Source organism: Columba livia, chromosome 8, assembly GCF_036013475.1.
Source record: "Columba livia isolate bColLiv1 breed racing homer chromosome 8, bColLiv1.pat.W.v2, whole genome shotgun sequence".
Taxonomy (NCBI): Eukaryota; Metazoa; Chordata; class Aves; order Columbiformes; family Columbidae; genus Columba; species Columba livia.
The window spans coordinates 29,977,077-29,995,199 of NC_088609.1; the positions used below are offsets into that span (position 1 = coordinate 29,977,077).

At 39.1% G+C, this 18,123-nt stretch overlaps 1 protein-coding gene across 2 annotated transcripts in view; it reads right to left on the reverse strand.

The window, feature by feature from the left end:
- Positions 1-2,411: 2,411 nt before the first annotated feature.
- ST6GALNAC3 (ST6 N-acetylgalactosaminide alpha-2,6-sialyltransferase 3) overlaps positions 2,412-18,123 on the reverse strand; it is a 238,358-nt gene continuing 222,646 nt past the window's right edge. For both annotated transcript variants that reach the window (XM_065071333.1, XM_021295117.2), the window contains exons 4-5: positions 11,457-11,564; positions 2,412-9,915 (exon numbers count right to left, since the gene is read on the reverse strand). In XM_065071333.1, coding sequence (XP_064927405.1) covers positions 9,729-9,915; positions 11,457-11,564 — 295 coding nt within the window. In that variant the 3' untranslated portion in view covers positions 2,412-9,728. The remainder of the gene's footprint in view (positions 9,916-11,456; positions 11,565-18,123) is intronic.

Below are 18,123 nucleotides of genomic sequence, written 5' to 3' on the forward strand. Positions count from 1 at the left end.
ATATTTTACCTAATAGCTGTGAAAATTAGGAAAGAAAGCTGTATGTGTTTAAAAAAATCTAGCTCAAAGGGTTAATTAAAGCCTCTACGTAAGTATGACTCACTGAAAGAAAGTTGATAACACTGAATATAGAGTAGAAGTAAGGAACTACATAAATAATTCCTCCAATAAATGTAGCCAAGTAGTAAGGAGAAATTTATGTCCAGAGAATTAAGGACAATATTTTTCAAATACATTAGCAATCCTGACAATGGTACCAGTTCTTCATCAGGTCGAAGTGGAAATTTGTTAAGAGTAATGAAGACAAGAAAGAAGCGTTCAATAAGTATTTGTGTTTGGTATTTAAGGAAAAGACACACAATTGGTGATGCTTTATGAGGATGATGAACTACCAGGCAACGAAACTCCTCAAAGAAAGCCATTAAATAGAAGCTACTGAAGTAAGAAATATTTGCATAGAGAAATTCCAATAACTTTCATCCAAGAGTTGACAGAGGAATCTCTATTGTTATTACTGCTTTTTGCTAATTCTTGGAACAATTGGGAAAGTTCCAGAAAGCTGGAAGAAAACTTATGTTGTGTTAATATTTAAGAAGGATAAACTTAATGACCTATATAATTACAGTCCTGTCAGTCTGAAATTGATCTGGAGCAAAGTAATGGAATAGCTGACAGGGGACTCAATTACTAACTAATTAAAGAGGAGAAATATGGTAAATGCCAATCTCAGTGCAATATGGAAAACAGATACTGTCAAACACATTTGCTGGCTTTTTTTCCAATTGTGACTACAAGCAAAACACAACACTGTTAATATACTTTGATTCTATATGACATTTGATGTGGTATTCATGACATTTGAGTTAAGAAACCATAATAATACAAAGCAGACGTGTCGCACATTAAATGAATCAAAAGCTGGTTAACTGACATTTCAAGATGTGAATTTAAATGGGGAACGATCACAGATCAGGTATTCTGCTGGGATGGCTTCCTGGGCACACTCCAGTTAAAATTGTTATCAACAATTTGGAGGAAAACCCAAAGGTTTGCAGAAGACCCGGTCATTAAGGGAGAAATTAGTAATAAAAAGAAAAAACCATTGACATTATTTGACAAGATGGAAATGTAAAGCCGCAGGAACAAAAAATTCAGGGGAACAGGCTGGCTATTCTATAAGAGTTTGAAAAGGTCCAAGGGGGATAACTCAATAATTAAACTATTTCTTTTTACCCGACTATCTGGTTCTAGGACAAATAATCAAATAAATTCATATTCACATCCCATGCCACTAAGTATGTTAAGTATGAATGTACTCCAAGAGTTATATGCAAACCTAACTGTCCTGCATGGAAAAAGGATGAAATGATCCATATTACATCATGCTATTAGTATGCATTCACAGCTCACGCTGTAATGGTTCTGAAGGGAACATTACGGTATATTCAGAGAGTATGTCTGAAAAAATAACACACAAATTCGTAACAAGCCCCTTGGCAGCATATCAGATTTGAAGGACCCTCAAAGCTGAGTGTGTGAATGGCATTTCTTCCCTTTATTTAGTTTCCTTCGGCTCTTTGCAGTGGCTGACAAAATAGCCCGGTTTGCAAAGGAAACAAATTTCTGTGCCACGAGTACCTGAGTACCAGAATCTGGCCCAAAATTAGATGGTAACATTTGCTGCATTATATATGCCAGTGCTGACAAACACACCTGGAATCTCCAGCCCTTTCATGAACGCAGTTAAGTCTATATGCGTTTAATTCAGCACATACAGACCAAGCTAAAATTTACATGTTGAAGCCTGTTGCTTTTTAATCACGTCCTTAGCGGGGCTATGAAACAGGAAAATGAGAAGCTAGTTAGAGGCTGGAGGAGTTCCAGCTTTCCTCTCAGCGCCATGAGGTCCACCGCGTGATGGAAGAGAAGTTACGTAGCTCCTCCTCATAGTCTTGTCAACGCTGTAGCTGCAAGTTCGCACCTTTGCATGAAACGTGATCTCTCCCGCAGCCCCTCAGTCCTACAGAGCTTGCTGAAGCGTGCACTGAATGTCCCCTCCCAGGGGTTTCAGTGACTTGAATTCCGAGAGCGCACTTGAAGGATGTACCCCATACGGATAGGAGCCAACGTGCCTTTCCTACAAACTCCTGCATTTCTGTGTGCGTGTGTGCGCGCACAACCTGTGTTTCAACACGCCGAAATAAACACATGAATTTTTCTTGTAAGTGTAGGCTTTGTGGCTGAAAGTCAATTAAGAAATAATGTAGGCATAAGTTCATGTTTGTGTGTAGCAGATTACAATGCTTTCTAGAACACTTTCTAGTTACTTTGACTTCGGTGAACTGTCAAGTATTGTTATAGTAGCATACACATAAAAAAGAGTAAGCGTTTAGCACAAAATAATGTATAAATTATGTCAGACAACTGCAAAACTGTATACATTTATTCACATTTTAAAATAACTCAGGCGCAATTTTGCAAGTACATGGAAGCACATTCTCCAAATGGGGGCAAAACCTAAGTAGCGTATAGCAAGAAAACACATGGCAGAACATCTGAAATAAGTAGAAATAGTACGAAAGTTTCCTAAGTCTACAGTGATATCTACTATGAATACAGTTGTCAGCGTTACAAAAAGGTAGCCAAAGAATGCATGTAATAAATAGTCTAACATGAACTTTCTACATAAGTTTATGTTAGCAGCATATAGTAGCAACTGTCTAAGAACAGAACATTTGTATACTGTACACACATGCACATATGCACACATATACAGATACAACTGGAAGGCCACAAAACCAAAAATACCCTGGGAGAATGATGAAGGGAATTTTTATGTGTGATGCAGTATATAAAAACAATGCATGCATTAGCAAGCATCCAGCATGTTCATGATAAGATCACAGCCACGAGTGGAATCACAGTTAACTCTCCATCAAACTATGCACTTTCCATGCTGGATTACTCTGTCCTATACCACATTCCTGACTTATGGAGCACATTTGGATGTTAATCTTAGAAGGAGTAGGAAAACCTTGGTTCCCATGATCTGACAGGAGAAACCAGATCTTAGATTTGAGAGAAAAATACCAATGCAAAGAAACATACCCATGTGAAGCCTGAGGGGAAGGGTGGTGGGGAAATAACAAAAGGCTTTTATTTAGCCAAAAGATGGGCTAGCAGGATTTTTACTTTCCTGCGGGGCAGTCCAGTATAGAGCCCTCATTTAAGAAGCTTTAGTTTTCACAATGGAGAGGTCCTCAGGATGTGAACTAGATTCCTTTTGGGTGATCCAGTCACTAGTGGCCTCCATCCCATGGGACCAAACTAGAGACTGTGCATGGTGTGGACATCAGGCCCTTAGGATACAGATCTGATCCAGCTGAGCTAATTCCTTCCTTGTGTAGATATAGGCTTTGGAAATATACAGAATAAACATGAATCAATGGGTACTACAACCTGTAGTTACTGTGTAAGAGATTAATCTTATTTGTTCTTACTTGCCACTACCTGGAAAAAAAGTCTTTCCCTATACTCTCTTTTTGTGCCTGCAGATGTGTGTCTGTGCCTGAGGACGGGATAGATGAACAGCCAAAAGAGCAGTGAGCACACCATTTTTCTATTTCTCCAGTCATCCCCAGAAAGACTACTTTCAGCAGCAACAATACGAAAAACCTACAGGCATCTTAGCCCGTTTACTCCGTGTACAATTCCCATTAAAAAGATACTCCCATAAATGTCAAAATCTTGTGACTGTTGCCCTGTCAACATCTTGACACTATCCATGTCAATAAAGTCATTCCCGATGTTACACACAGATGTGGAATTTCCTAAGAACACAGAGTTGTGACTCTGAGCACTAGAGCAGATTCACCAAAGGAAGTTTAACTTTTTCTGATATTCCAGTGAAAAATGTCAAATGTAATAAATATTTCTGGACTGGTTTCAACGATTGATTTGCTGCCAGCTGCTAATGGCACTTACAGAGCTCCAGCGAAGTGCTCTGAGTAACACATGATATGAGAGAAGAAAAAGCACTACTTCTGTTGCTGAAACTAAGTTTACACACAACTTACATTATTTATTATAGTGCGAGAATAAAACGTGTAACATGCTATCATGCATAATACATGGTAAGAACATGCATTAGTTCAAGTTTACAGTCTCTTTATGGCCCATAAATCAGAATAGCAGTGGCAGATGCTGACAGCTGCATATCTTGAGGAATTCTCAGAAATAGCAGCAAGCAATGCAAAAAAGATGCAAAATCAGCTCTTTAAGACACCCATACAATGGTCACTGTTTGTGAGTCAATCTTACAAACAATAACAAAACCCAGTGGAATATTTCCCGCCGCATTCCAAGAAACGGAGTTCAACACGTGAGGTGAGACTGTGCCCTAAGCAAGACCATGCTGCTGGTTTGAGGGACTGTCCCTGCGCTGACACCCATCACTCCTCACCCCCAGGTCAGCATCACCGCTCCCCTGGCCCCACGGAAGGGCAGGACGGGACAGACTTTGGGCAGCTCACAGGCTGCGTAGGTCAGCTGAAGGATGTATGCCATCCATGATGATGGCTTCCACAGAAGCCCTGTCCTTCAATGTGGAGAGACCCCATCTTTCTCCTTCAGCCCCTTTCTGGAGGGTTTGCCTAGGAGACTCCAATCCAGAACACACACACATGAGAATTCTGTAGATTACACAATACGAAGTTTACAAGCAGCTTGCTTTTCTCTCTGTCTTTAGCTATAACTCACAACAATAGCTAGAAAAATAGATATGAATCTGGTGGTTGGCTATTTACCGTATCATTCTTCACTCCCCCATGGTTAAGTCACATTCCTCTGCATCCTCTCAGGAAAGAAGGAACAGAATGAGACACATCTGCTGAAAATTAAACACTTTCTCCTCAAAAGAACTATGCCTAGTCAGGAAAAACACTCCTTTTTTGGTAAATACATGACTCTCTGTTGTACGCAGTACATCAAAATGACCACAGACAGCTCCAGTGTGATCCTTTGGCACTAACACAGTTTCACTCTGGTGGGTACCCTAAGGTTCATCATAAAAATACCCCAGACTTGCGTGAGCGTAACTAAAGATACATGCTATTTTTGAGATACATGTAGCAAAAAAAATAATCAGCAAAATATAAGCAACGGTATGTAAAGTGCTTCTGATTTTTTACTTACTAGGGGCACCCTCCAGTTATAATTAATGAGTGATTACTTATTAAAATCTTACTTACCTGGACATGTGCTCTGGCTGTACGTCTGTGCTCTGCTGCCAGCTACCTTTGTGTGGGGTCCTACTTCTGTCCAGCTCACGAGCTGGTGAATAAAGACCATCTGCACCAGCCCTCCAAGTGCTGGATGGGCTCCTCTCCATTAGCTGTGCACCGCATCGTGTGCACATGGTACTTCTCAGGCAGACACTGCTTACCTTAGTACCCAGGAGTGCAAAGATTTTACTGGCGTGGGCACTGTAAGTCGTGAACTTGCCAAAGTGGTTTCCATTAGTTTCTAACTGAGTCCTCAGAGATTCCTATATCAGTGAGTCTTCAGATAATTTACATCGTGTTAGGCTGACTTCTTCATCCCTGGTGTTGTTTATATAGAAACCTTTAGCAACACAGAATTTGCCTCTGCTTTTTCCTGCAAAGGGCATGTTTTCCCACTGCTGGTAATTCCTACTGGAGAGAGTAGGACAATAGTTCTACCTTTGAGGAAACAGAATACTTTGGAAAAGTATTTCCAGGAGAGAGAAATGGGTTCTCCTCTCCTAAAGCACTTTAGGGGCATTTTTTAGAAGTCGAGACACCATCTGCTCCTAAGCAGAGCTCTTCCTCAGTCCTCCTCGCTTACTGATGTAACTGATTCAAGCAGTCTGCAGATGGAGCCTCCCAGCCCAGATGGAAAGGGAATTTGGCTGGATACATGGACTACTTTTTATCTTCCTGTGAAGAGGCCTTAGTGTAAGCAGAGGGCTGTGATCTGGGCGTCTAGGAGGAACGACAAGGCTGGGATCATGTCTGCTGTGTCTGTTTAGAAAAACAAAAGCCAGGTTTTTATGTTATTCAGTTAATTACCTGTGGATTTGTAGTTAGCCACTCGAAAACTTTCTGCTCCTATTTAAACTTCTTTTCCTTGAAAAAAATTAAATCTGAAATAATGCAACAACATACATGAAGTGTATTAAAATTTAAATGTTCATTAAAAGCAAGCCTACAGCAGACCAAACAATAAATGCCCCTTTTCTTTTTTTTTGTTCCAGAAGTCTATTTTAGAAAAATAACTAAGCTATAAAATAAAACATTTGCTGACTATTTAGCTGACTGACAGGGAAAAAGAAAACAAGTCAAATTACTTGTGAGTATTCCTCTATTAGCTGCAATGTGAATACCTATTTTGAAAACCTCAGGTAAACTCCCTGCTTGTTTTATACACATGAGTAGTTGATTAAAATAGGACTACTTGAATGAATAAGCAATTAGGATCTGATTACGTTCAGGTAAACTCTCGTAGGCTTTATTTTAAAGAATTAAAGGTTTTCAGCCGATGTCTTAACTGCTCTCAGAAGGTGAATCACCGAGGTCTCTCACTACACAGCCAAGTACTGAGATTCTTTCTTCAGTACCACAGTGCTGATTTTTAAGAGATTTCAACAAAGTAATTTCTTTGTAGAATCATTTTTAACACAGTGGTCACAGTTCTTTACTGATATAATAAAAATCATGCAAATATGTGTTTAGTTTATGCTAAAGACAGGCTCATTTAAATAAAGGAGCTGATGTTCATTTACTCTCGTGTGAATGAAGCCTGCCGTAATGTTTCTAAAAGTGGATCTGCTCCTCCTGCAAATCCAAGCAGAGAGCAACACTTCTACTTTGCTCTGACAACTGCACTCTAATGATGTTCTCGGTTTTGCTGTACATTTAGCTGTTCTTAGAGCTGTATTTTTCTTAGCTAGCCTTTCCATGAGATATTGCTTCGTACGGCATGCACGCACTCTACAAGGAGCTTCAGTATGAAACACATAATTCACAACTGATTTATGGCGATTTGGCAAGTCTTAATTATCTTAAAAACCTTCTCAGGCTTAAAAACTGCCTTGCATGTGAGCACAGCTTGGGCAGAATCCTTATTCTGTGCTCGCTGGGGAGAAAGACTTTGCTTCACGAGGACACTTCTGATGTAAGTCTGTCCAGCCCATCTGCACTGACATATGCAGCACTTTCACAGCAACTTTCTATTAATCCAAAGGCCTTCTAAATACAAGTTCAATCTGACCGATGTTCTCCTTTCCAGCTCCCCTTCCCACAAGGGATCTATAGGTTTTCCCAGGCTGCCCTGTACAATATGCGTGGAATGTTCTCCCTAGTTCCGTATGTCCCGCATTCTTCAAATCCTGCATTACAGTTTTTTTATTAGTTTTCCATCTATCCAGCCATCCATCTGAACCGAAAAGATGCATATGCACATGGCAATAAATCTAGTTTACTGTCTTTTGCAACTGCAACTCTTCATCCATCCATGACCCTTCCCCCTCTTGTTTTCATCCCATGCTATATTAGCCTACAATTGATTTTAAACTCCAGGGACAAGAAGCAGCCACTTTAAATTATTTCTATAGTACAGCGCTGTCTGTAGCCTTCAGACACTCTGGGCACCTCTTCTGCAAGGCATTATACAAATACATTGCAAATGAGAGTATCTGTCTCAAGAGCTTACAAGAAAGTCAGTCGAGACAGGGAGTAGGAAAATATTGTTGTTCTCCATTTCCGAAGAGGAAGGTGAGACATCAAGTCACACAAGAAGCCTGGGACAGAGAGTGTATTTGAATATAGATATTTATCCAGGATCATAAGCATGGCCCCAGTCTTTGTCTGACAACCAGCATGAGCACTTAGAGCACTAAAGTAAGCAGTGAAAGCTGAGCTATATTAAAAATAAAATCAGAAAGCTGCATTTGCAGTAGAAGGGGCAAGAGAGATGATACCCCGGCACCACCTACCAAGAGGAACACGAAACCAATGCTGAGGAGGAGGAGCACAGGTGAAGAGATTTCCTCCTCATCCTAAGAACTGCAGCTGCTGATGAGAGAATATATATGCCATGAACATATAAAATACAGATTCATATATACAAATATACAATAGGAAATAGTCAGTATACAAATACTTACATGTAAAAATAGCTTTTTACTTTCCCCTTTTCATGATTTACAAAAGCATACAAAGTTTCCTGTTGGTTAATATTTAAGTAGTGTGAGTAAACCCTGTGTGTCTTGTTCCACACATTTTTTTTTCAAGTGTTCACAGTATTGGCTATTACAGTATTGAATGTGACATTCCAGATGTTAAGCTTAAAGCATGAATTTAAATACGGTTTAAATAAAACTCACATGTGTAGTGGAATTATGGTCATGTTATGAATGAGTCTGCTGCACTTGCAAACTTTCCATAAGAGTAAGCCTGGAAATACAGATTTCAACTAAAGATGAGTATATTTTAAAATTCTTGAGCTGCCTCTTGATGTGCAGATAATATCGTGAGATGGTGAGTTCTTTCAACTCCATATGAAGCAATGCAAGCTGAGAGAACTCAGTGCTGCATATTATCCTTGGTAGGAAAGTGGATTCACAGAACAATTCGCCATCAGATCCAGACACACTGTCACTCTCTTCAAATACCCAACCGACAAGAATAAAAGACAGGTACCGTTGGTTTTGTATTAAGAATAAATAAATGCTCTGTAGCATTCTTCATCAGGAAAGTGCTTTATGGATTTAAATTAATCCTCACAGCTGATGGATGACATTTTGATGGGAAAATACTGTCAAAATACTGGTATCTGGATGTTGGAGCAACGCAAAGGCACACCTGAAGTAAATGGAAATGTTCATAAGACAACTTTACACTAACCAGCTTGGGTACTAACAGCAGGCTTGGTACAACAGCCAAAGGTTTATAATGGGCTGCAAAACACAGTCTTTGCTAAATGCCATGCTGTGAAACTAAACTGTGGGACAACAGCCTCAGAAAGTATAGAACATGTCATCCAAGATGGTTCAGCCTGACCAGGGTGGAATGACGCTGCATTTCAGAAGTTATTAATTGATCAGCGAGAGCCTCAAGTAAACAGTATCTTCTCATGCAAGAGTTTTCTACGGTTCAAGAACCACGTTGAGCTCATCTCTGATTTTACCACATATGCAGGTGCTCAGATGTATCAATGTATTCATGTGTTTTTCAGAATTTACTCACTCGTACACCTTGGAGGTCTATACTTCTCCTCATAGTTCTTTTGCAGAAAATTTCTACTAATCCCACAAATGGAACTAGTGCTGCAGTACCACAAATGAGCTAAAAATACTAATTTGAATTAACTAAGGTGATGGACAAGTTTTAAAGGACCACCATGTTCTCTGTGTGCACACCTGTACCTAGGAAATCTCATATGTCTTTAACTGCTACTGCCTTGAAGTAAAATCCAGTTAAAGTATAAAGTGCATTGTGAGGAGTAAAACCCTAAGAAATAACAAACAATGTGTCTGCCTTCCACAGATGATTAATCTTGCTTAACAGCTGAACCATCACCCTCTTTGTCTTCTAGTTTTTAGTTTAGTGTTACCCCTGCTGAGAAAGGCCAGCCAGATGTAAGCAAAATTCTTGTAAACGGAGACATTTTTGTAACATGCTGTTAAGGGAGAGTTAAGAAAACCAGTATCAAGACACTGTCCAGTTGGGGTGGGTAAATATTATTGTGTGCCTCTTGGCCCATTCAGCAAATACTTTCTTTTCTGTGATAAACCTATGGCCTCCATACGGAGCATTTTCGTGCAGAAAGTATTCCTCACACTCATCTCTTCCTGGCTCGTAATAGTGGTAGGGAACTTTACGAAAGCCTTCTGACCTAGGAAAAAAAGAGATACATTTAAGTATTATTTCCAAGAAAAACATTAATATATACTGCACCTGAATTATCTGAAATCCTTTCCATGTGTCAGCACCTGAGCTCCTTTGCTAAATTGTATGGGCTTTCATTACAGCATGATTTGTATGAATTTTCCTATAGAAAACGAAGCTAAGTGTGTATCTCAACACACACTGGTCTCATCGGTCAGTAAGCATGGCACAGGTATGGCACATTTTGTTTAGCCTTAGACAACTCAGTCCACAAAGGCTCCATCACTAAGCAAAGTCTTCTCTTGACACTGGTTCTTGAACTGGCTGAATAAGGCAGTTATAAGAAGAATATACATTATATAAGTCGGCAATGCAGTCAGAACTGCAGTTTAAGAAAACCCGCCCTTCTCTGCCTTAACAGAATGAAGAGCTATCATGCCGTTAACTGGTTTTACATCAGGTCTAAGCAATGCCAGCTTGCCTGAACTCTATGAGGACGACTTTAGTCCTGCCACCCCTCATCTCAGGGCGCCTACTGTATTTTCATAAACAAAGAACAACATATGTTCATTCCATCTGGATGACTCACTCAATCAGTGAAATCTGCAAGTTCTAAAAACTCGGTCTCTAATGTTAAGATACCCTAATTAAACAGCTGTGACTCAATTCTATTTTCTTTTTTTTAGAGTCTGCCAGGAATGAGGAGTAACAGAGAATGTGGACTGGGGGTCCACACAAAGACCTGACTTTAGGAACCTGGGACCCACTGAACGGGTTACATGCAGGACTTGAACCAGCCTAGCTACAGAAGAATAGACTTGTACTAGTATCACACATCGGTTATGACCTTTTCTGCTTTTCTGAATGAGGAATAGTTTCATTTTATATTTTGCTACCATATAGTGTAGATTAAAGCACTTAACTTAGATTGTGTGTATAGTTTTACTTCTGACAACAGAATTAATCCATTGTCACTGTGAGGTCGCTACCAGTGGTTGGTTGGAATTTATGTCAGTTTACTGTGATAAAGCTCGCAGGACTTGTTTTATTATCTAATTAGAAACCCCCTACTACTGAAAACAAGCCATATATAACCTTGAAAGTTCAAGCAGGTTGCTCAATGGTGGTGAAATGTAATTTCAGGTAACTACCCTGGGCTAACCAGTTCCTTTCACTTCCAGGTGTATTTGGTATTCAGAGAATTATTACTATTTCCTCTATAGATTTGTTTTAGCAGTAGAAGTAAGTATATTTGTCAGAAGAATACGAAAATACTTTGTTGCCAACTAATTCAGAAACCACGAAAGATCTTTCATTAAAAACAGTTACTTATGACATCCAATGTTAGATTTTGTAAGTGTTCTTATTTTCTCAACAGCAAATGCCATATCAAGACTAACTAAGCTAACAATAGTGTCACATTAAGGCAAAACACCGGGAAATGACTGCCTGATCCATTTTTTGGATTTACGATATTAAAATAAATCACAAAATTTTGACAAGACATCAGAATTGTAGATGTATGAAAATAATTTCCTGTGATCTTACTTGCAGTAGGTGTCATTTATCATCCCATAGACGTGAATTCCATAGCAGGCATCCATAGCCAAAATTAAGGTAAACCAACCCGTACTGAGATATGAACCTGACTGGACTCTGTAAAAATACAACATACACAAAACAAATTGCAATGAGAAATTATCAACACTTTATCAAAGAAATAGAATGTATTACCTGGGACAAAAGGCATTAAGCAACCTGACAATCTGTCAAAACCATACAATTATTTTGAATTATTTATAGATATGCTCTCATTCTTGCCAGCTTGGGGCCTCAAGCTATTGTCCACAGAAAAAATACCACATTCAATATCTGAAGTCAAACAATGCATCTCCCTTGAGACAGAAACTATTTCATTTTTATGTCTGAAGGACAGCAATTAGTAGACTGTGTAAAACGAGGCAAAGTTCACCAGAAAGCAAACTACTGGCAGAGTTTGTGCTGTGTGCACGTGAGTATCCAACAGCCCCTTCCACAAGAAAAGCCTTGATCTGCAGTGGGCTTGGAAATTCACACAGCAATGAAACTTCTAAAGACATTTTGGTAGAAAAGCATGTAACATGAGGCTTTGAAAAACAAAGCATGTTGCTTTATATACGTTTGTGTCATCATTCTTTAAGATGACATAGCAGAGAGAAAAACACAAGAAGACAGTGCCCAGATTGATAACCTTTGCTGAAATAACTAGTTGCATTAAATCAGTGTAGAAGTATTACCTGCATGAGTGAGAACAAATGACATGTGTAAGGATTTGGCTTACACACTGGCTTTGTGAGCAAACATGCGTTGTTAATTACAGACCAAATCCCGCTCGCTCTACTCATGCAAATGTTACCATAAGGGATGGGGAGTCAACAGAGTTCCCCAAATACAATTCTGTGATCTTAACAGAGCCCCAGCTTTGTCTCAGTTTGAGAGAGTTGGGTGTGAGTGAGAGGAGGGGATAGTTTAGCTTTATGCCACATCTTTTAGCTCTTAGGTTTTGGGTACAGCAGGGAGCAGTCTGTTCTTCATCATAAGTTAAAGCAGACTAAGGTTTGCACACAATTAAGCTTTGCTGCAAAAGAGCTCCCAGGTAGGCCTATCTGCGAATCAGTTATCCCTGTCAACAAAATCTTCCAAAAACATTTTCATCCTGGGGTAGGAATAAAGCTTGCATGTGGAAAATAAAAATAAATCATATAGCAACTTATCCAGCCTATAAACCCCAACTTTCCTGCGAGATAGAGGAATCAACTCTGGCATTTCTTCCTGGTTCAGAACAAGAACGTACTACGGTCTCCTGCCCCCCAGGTAAATCTGCCAATCAGTGGCTTTTGGCTCGTATTCTGTGTTACTTCCTTGCTCTTTTTTTGTTGAACCTTGACTAATTTTTCTTAGTGAAAACCAATTACCTCAGCTCCCAGAGAGTTTTACCGTACTCAGGAACACTGAAAGGAGTTTGTGCTAAATTGCTAAATCTTCTCTTCCTTGCCCATGTCTACCTTCCTTCATGGGTTAGCTGGTGTAAACTTCTATCTCTACTTTTCTGAAATGTGCTTTTCCTTGGGGAGACCCCTAACTACCTGCTTGGATGCTTTCCTAAGGGACCATTCTGGAAACCATAAATACAGGGTTAACTTGGCACTGAAGGATGACAAGTGGGAAGAAAAGGCAGGGTGTCAAATACCCGTGTTCCATTAGGTGGACACCAACTATGATTGTGCTTCTTTACTTGACGCCTTTGTAGCCATGAAAATGTGCATGTGTTTATCTGTCCCCTTAGGATCTTCCTTTCTTCAAACAGAATGATCTACTATTGTCTAGCAAAGAGAATTCCCAGTCCAATTCAGGTTATTTCAGAGTAACATTCTGCCATGATAAAAAGCTGCATTGTTTCTAACTTGCTTTCTGTTCTTGTGCCAGAACAACACTAGCCTTGAGTTTTTAAAGCCATTTAAAATCATAATAGCTATTTATAAGAACACTGTGAAGATCAGGACCCTTCCGATAATGGAGGTTTATTGGAGAGTACTATATTGACAGTAGCATCTGAAATTTGCTACACTCAGGAGGAAAAAGGAATTTTAAAAGAGAATTAATCAATATTTCATGTCTTATTTTAACACCATTGGACCTTAGTCCTCTCATCTATATACTACACTGGCAGGATAAATAAAAACAGCGGAGTGAGTTCCCAGATACCTTCCCTGGGAGATGAAGTACATGACAGAATACAGATTATGTACTTTAAAACAAAGCACTTAAATTGCTCCCATTTTTTTCTTTTGAAGATACATAGGGATACAAGGGAATATGCTTAAGCAGTGGGGATTCTGGATGATTTGGTAACACCTTAGAATTCAATCTGATACCGTAAACATACATTCAACATTCTAATGAAAGCAATATTAGATCTGTGAAAACAATTTGCAATGTCCCTAAAAAGTCATAAATCTCTGAATACTTTTAAAAATATCATCCCATAAAGCCGTAGTGCAAAGCAATGTCTCAGCTCTTGCTATTATGCTAACACCGTGCACTCCATTTCTTTCTCTACAGGAGAGTTTTACATGGATTTTGGCCAGGGCTTTTTGAGACTCATGAGAAGGAGCTCCTCTCATTACTGTAATTGCATTCAAATTTCACATTTTACACACTGAAAAGGATCCTCCATGTATGAGCAGCATAAGGCTATGTCACTGCACGAATCTGAGCAAAGGGGGACATTCATCTCAAAACAGGGAAAACAGGAGTTTGTCAAACATCATCCATAGAACAACTGTAGGCAAATCTATTGTGATACATGTGCGTGCAGCAAATCCAAAATTCTTCCCTATGGCTCATAGTGACTTTTTGTTATACTCTAAAATTAATGGGGCACCAGATCGCGGCAGGAAATTGTCTGAACAGCTCAGGAGAAAACAATGCCCTGTTTTTCAAAAAATGCATTTAAAAAGAAGATGGTTTTGCTTTCAAGACCTGATTCACAACTGGATGCAGCAATAAAATGGCAATTCTCACAAAAAGTTACTTTGTCTGTTTATCTTGAGAATGAAAGCTTGTTTTGCATACTTCCTGCATCATTTGGCTTCTTAAATAAATGTTAGTTATTGGGATGTAATTCATTCTGCTAAATACCATCCAGCATTTCAGACAAGTACATAAGCATGTTTTTAACATTAAACACATGAAAAGACCAATGGAATCAACTTAATTAAGATGCTTGAAACAAAGTATATTCTTGCCTATCTTGTTCTTAGTGAAGGTTTAAGTGCTTAAACTGTCATTATTTCATCTCAGAATATAAAAGTGAGCTCCAAGATTCATAGTTATTTGCAAGTTTAAAGTCTCAAAACGTAGGATTTGCATTTTTAGTAATGCTTTCCATAAAGTCCAATAGAAAGAACTGCCTATAGTTTCTCACAACACCTTAAAAAGGAGCCTTGCCTTCTACATTTTAGAAGGAAATTATAAAAAATATATTTAGAATTGCTAAAATGCTAATGTGTGATACATAAAGGATTACTTAAAAATAAAAGCAATTAGACATGGTTCTTTAGCCTTAGCTTTCCAATATTGTAAAAAAGCATAATAAATGATATAAATAAGATGGGATAGATAGAGCCCAATAAAAATGTTGGCGACTGAAATTCATCTTCTTTGACATCTATAACCGTGCTTTGATGGAGGCTAAATGAAGGAAAAACTGGTTCCTTCTCTTATCAGGGGAAAATGGAGGAACATCAAATATTTTCTTCCTGATCCAGGGCAGGTAAAAGTTTTGTTGTCACTTGAGTTCTGATTTTACCATAGAATTCCAGGAAGTTCTTTTATTCGTTCGATTGTTCCAGGATTTTTTAATGTGCATAATCAATTCGAGCTCTATGGTTCAATGGGCTGTAATTTCCAGTGGGGATTTCAGTGGTAAAAAACCAAAAGTTTGTTGTGGCAGAGATGTCCTGTAGACAAGCAATGAAAATGCAGAAAAGAATTCAGAACCTTTTTTTTTCCTTAATTATTTACTGAGATAAATTAGAGCACAGAAGGTCAATTAAGAGTGTTAATTAAGAAGAAAAACGAAGAAATGTAGCACTTCAAGAAGCTATCAAGTAACACAGAGCTTGCCAAAAGCATTAACTAGACACTTTGCCTTTTTTGCTTTTTTTCAAAATATTGCAGGAAAATAAAATTCAACAATGACAGATTGAAATGACGAGATTCTCCAGGCCAATTAATTGACAAAAAACCTTATCTTTTCAAAATGTCTGTTTATAGACTCTAATTCTCAGATGACCCTCCTACCAAACTACTGAATCAGCAGCAGCTTTATGTGCAGCAGCTTGCCAGGCCCCTTGATTAATAAAGAATTATAAGTAAGTATATGGGTCTAAACAAACTAAGAGACCTGTAATCCACAGAGCGGCGGCTTCATCATGTGAGGTGTCCTTCCAGCATGCTAAAAGATTTGTCAAAGTGATTCAAAATGAAAAGAAATATTTTCAAGAACTGTGTCAAGATTAGTTTAGACCATATTCAGGTAGACATGTCTGTGGCACTGAGGAATTTGTATCCGCAGTGCATCACGACCCCATGGATCCCCTGGGAGGGGGTCAGCACGCTCTGGTTTTGCCGGGCCCCCTGCCGCTTGCCCCGTGTCAGCCTCGTCTGTCACCGACCCTCGGGAATGAGGGTAGAAGGTCCATGGCCCAACCACGCTCCCTTGTTAAAGACAACCAGCTCTTCTTCTCCCTGGGTTACTGCAGGATTTTGCATTGCTGAATAATGGTGTTTCCTTACAACTAAAAAATTAGAAATTTATCTACCAGCACAAACTGGTGATCCATTATTTAATTCTATACTTGCCAGATTAGTGCTATCGCGGTACCTATGTTGACTGAGATGTATTTTTTTCTTCTGCAGAAGCATCTCTGAATATATCTGCTGAACAACCCTTCTTCTTTGCCATATTTAACAATCACATTCCCCGAGTTTGGTCTGTGCTTTCCTCTTCATATCAAAAGTAGATTTATTAATGACAGATTAGAGTGAACTGACAGGAAAATGTCCCCACCTCTGAGAGAACGGCAAGGCTTGTTTTCCGAGCACCTCTCCTCTGAGGAGGACATGTACTTCTCATGCCAGAAAACTGTTTTCTTGAGAGGAAAAAAACGAAGTACATTTGGTACAGGAGAAGGGCAAGAGTCTAAATGCTGAAGAATGTGAGCACTAGCTTAGATGTAATTTGGTTTTCTGCAAGACTCAGTGCTTTGTTGCTAATAATTTCATTATGTGCTTTGTGCAGAAAAAATAGCACAAGAAGAGCAATGGAGACACAAGCACAGAGAATTGATTTCACTTGGTAAAAACGGTTGCTATTTCTGCATTATAAAGATACCTGTTCAGCGGTTGTTTTTCATAATTATTCATTGTTTCGTACGTGTGTGTATGCACGCGCGTGCTTGCTTTGCATTCCACAGCCATGCAGGACATCTAATAATAAACACCCATGCCCCTCTAGCAGCAAGCAGACTGTCTCACACATTTAAAAGCCCACACGGTGCTTCAGGTCATTCTGAAAAGTGAAACATTTATATATGGACAGATGTTTTATTATCCATCATGTATGGTTGTATGCAAAGCTTAAACAAGTGGAATGCATTCTGAACAGCACAGACCACATTCCAGATTCAGACAGCAAGATGTACCTGGGAATGGAGAAGGGATGCACCCCTGCCAGCCCAAACTCTTGGCAGATCATCCTTACTGTGAATATAAACCGCAGTCCGGTGGCACACTGGCCAGTCATCTCCAGAAAGATGAGTTTTCTATCTATATCAATACTGCACCAATGGAACACGTAGGACAAGAATCTGTTTTGGTTGAACTTGCTATAAAACCACAGAAAAAGCTACTCCTAGGTCACAAACTACCCCATAAGAATCTCTCCCCATAATCTGATTTGAAAAGAGTTTTAAAAATTAATAAATCCTATGTCAAATGGCCTTGAAAAATAAGACAGCAAGGACACTTCTGAATGATTACAAAAGGGAACACAAAAAATACGGCTTTCTATTTAACTGCATCTAATTAGAAAATACAACTATTTGACTTACTATTTATGATTTTTGGCAAGACAGGCAAAAACAATATTAGAAATAATGAAGAATCTGCTACTGCAATTACTGAAATCCATGCGACATCTGCTTGGGTGTGTAATTTATGCATATAGCTCCAATCTTTGTGTTGTGTGCATATTGTTTTCTTTCTTTCCCCTCTTTCTCTGCTCTACTCAAAATATCCATGTAAACATGAAACAAAGGAGGGAGCGGGGGGGAAAGGCAGCTGAAAGAAATTGACTTCTGCTGCCCAGGCTTCTGTACTTCCCTTATTTCTGGTTCCTTAACCTGACTTTGACACAGCTCAGTCGTGAACCGAGGCAACAAGAGAAGGAAGTTATTTCATTCAGGCAGAGAGGGCTCCTTCAGATGCCTTTGCTGCTCAGCTCAGAGAAGAAAAGGAGAATTCTTGTTTATCAAGGGTAATCAGAGAGGACCAGCTCGCTGCAAAGCACACACAAAAAAGAAACGAGGCTAAAGAATTGTAATTGTAAACCCTACTTTCCAGCTTTTATATATATATATATATATATATGTATGTATGTATATGAATGGAG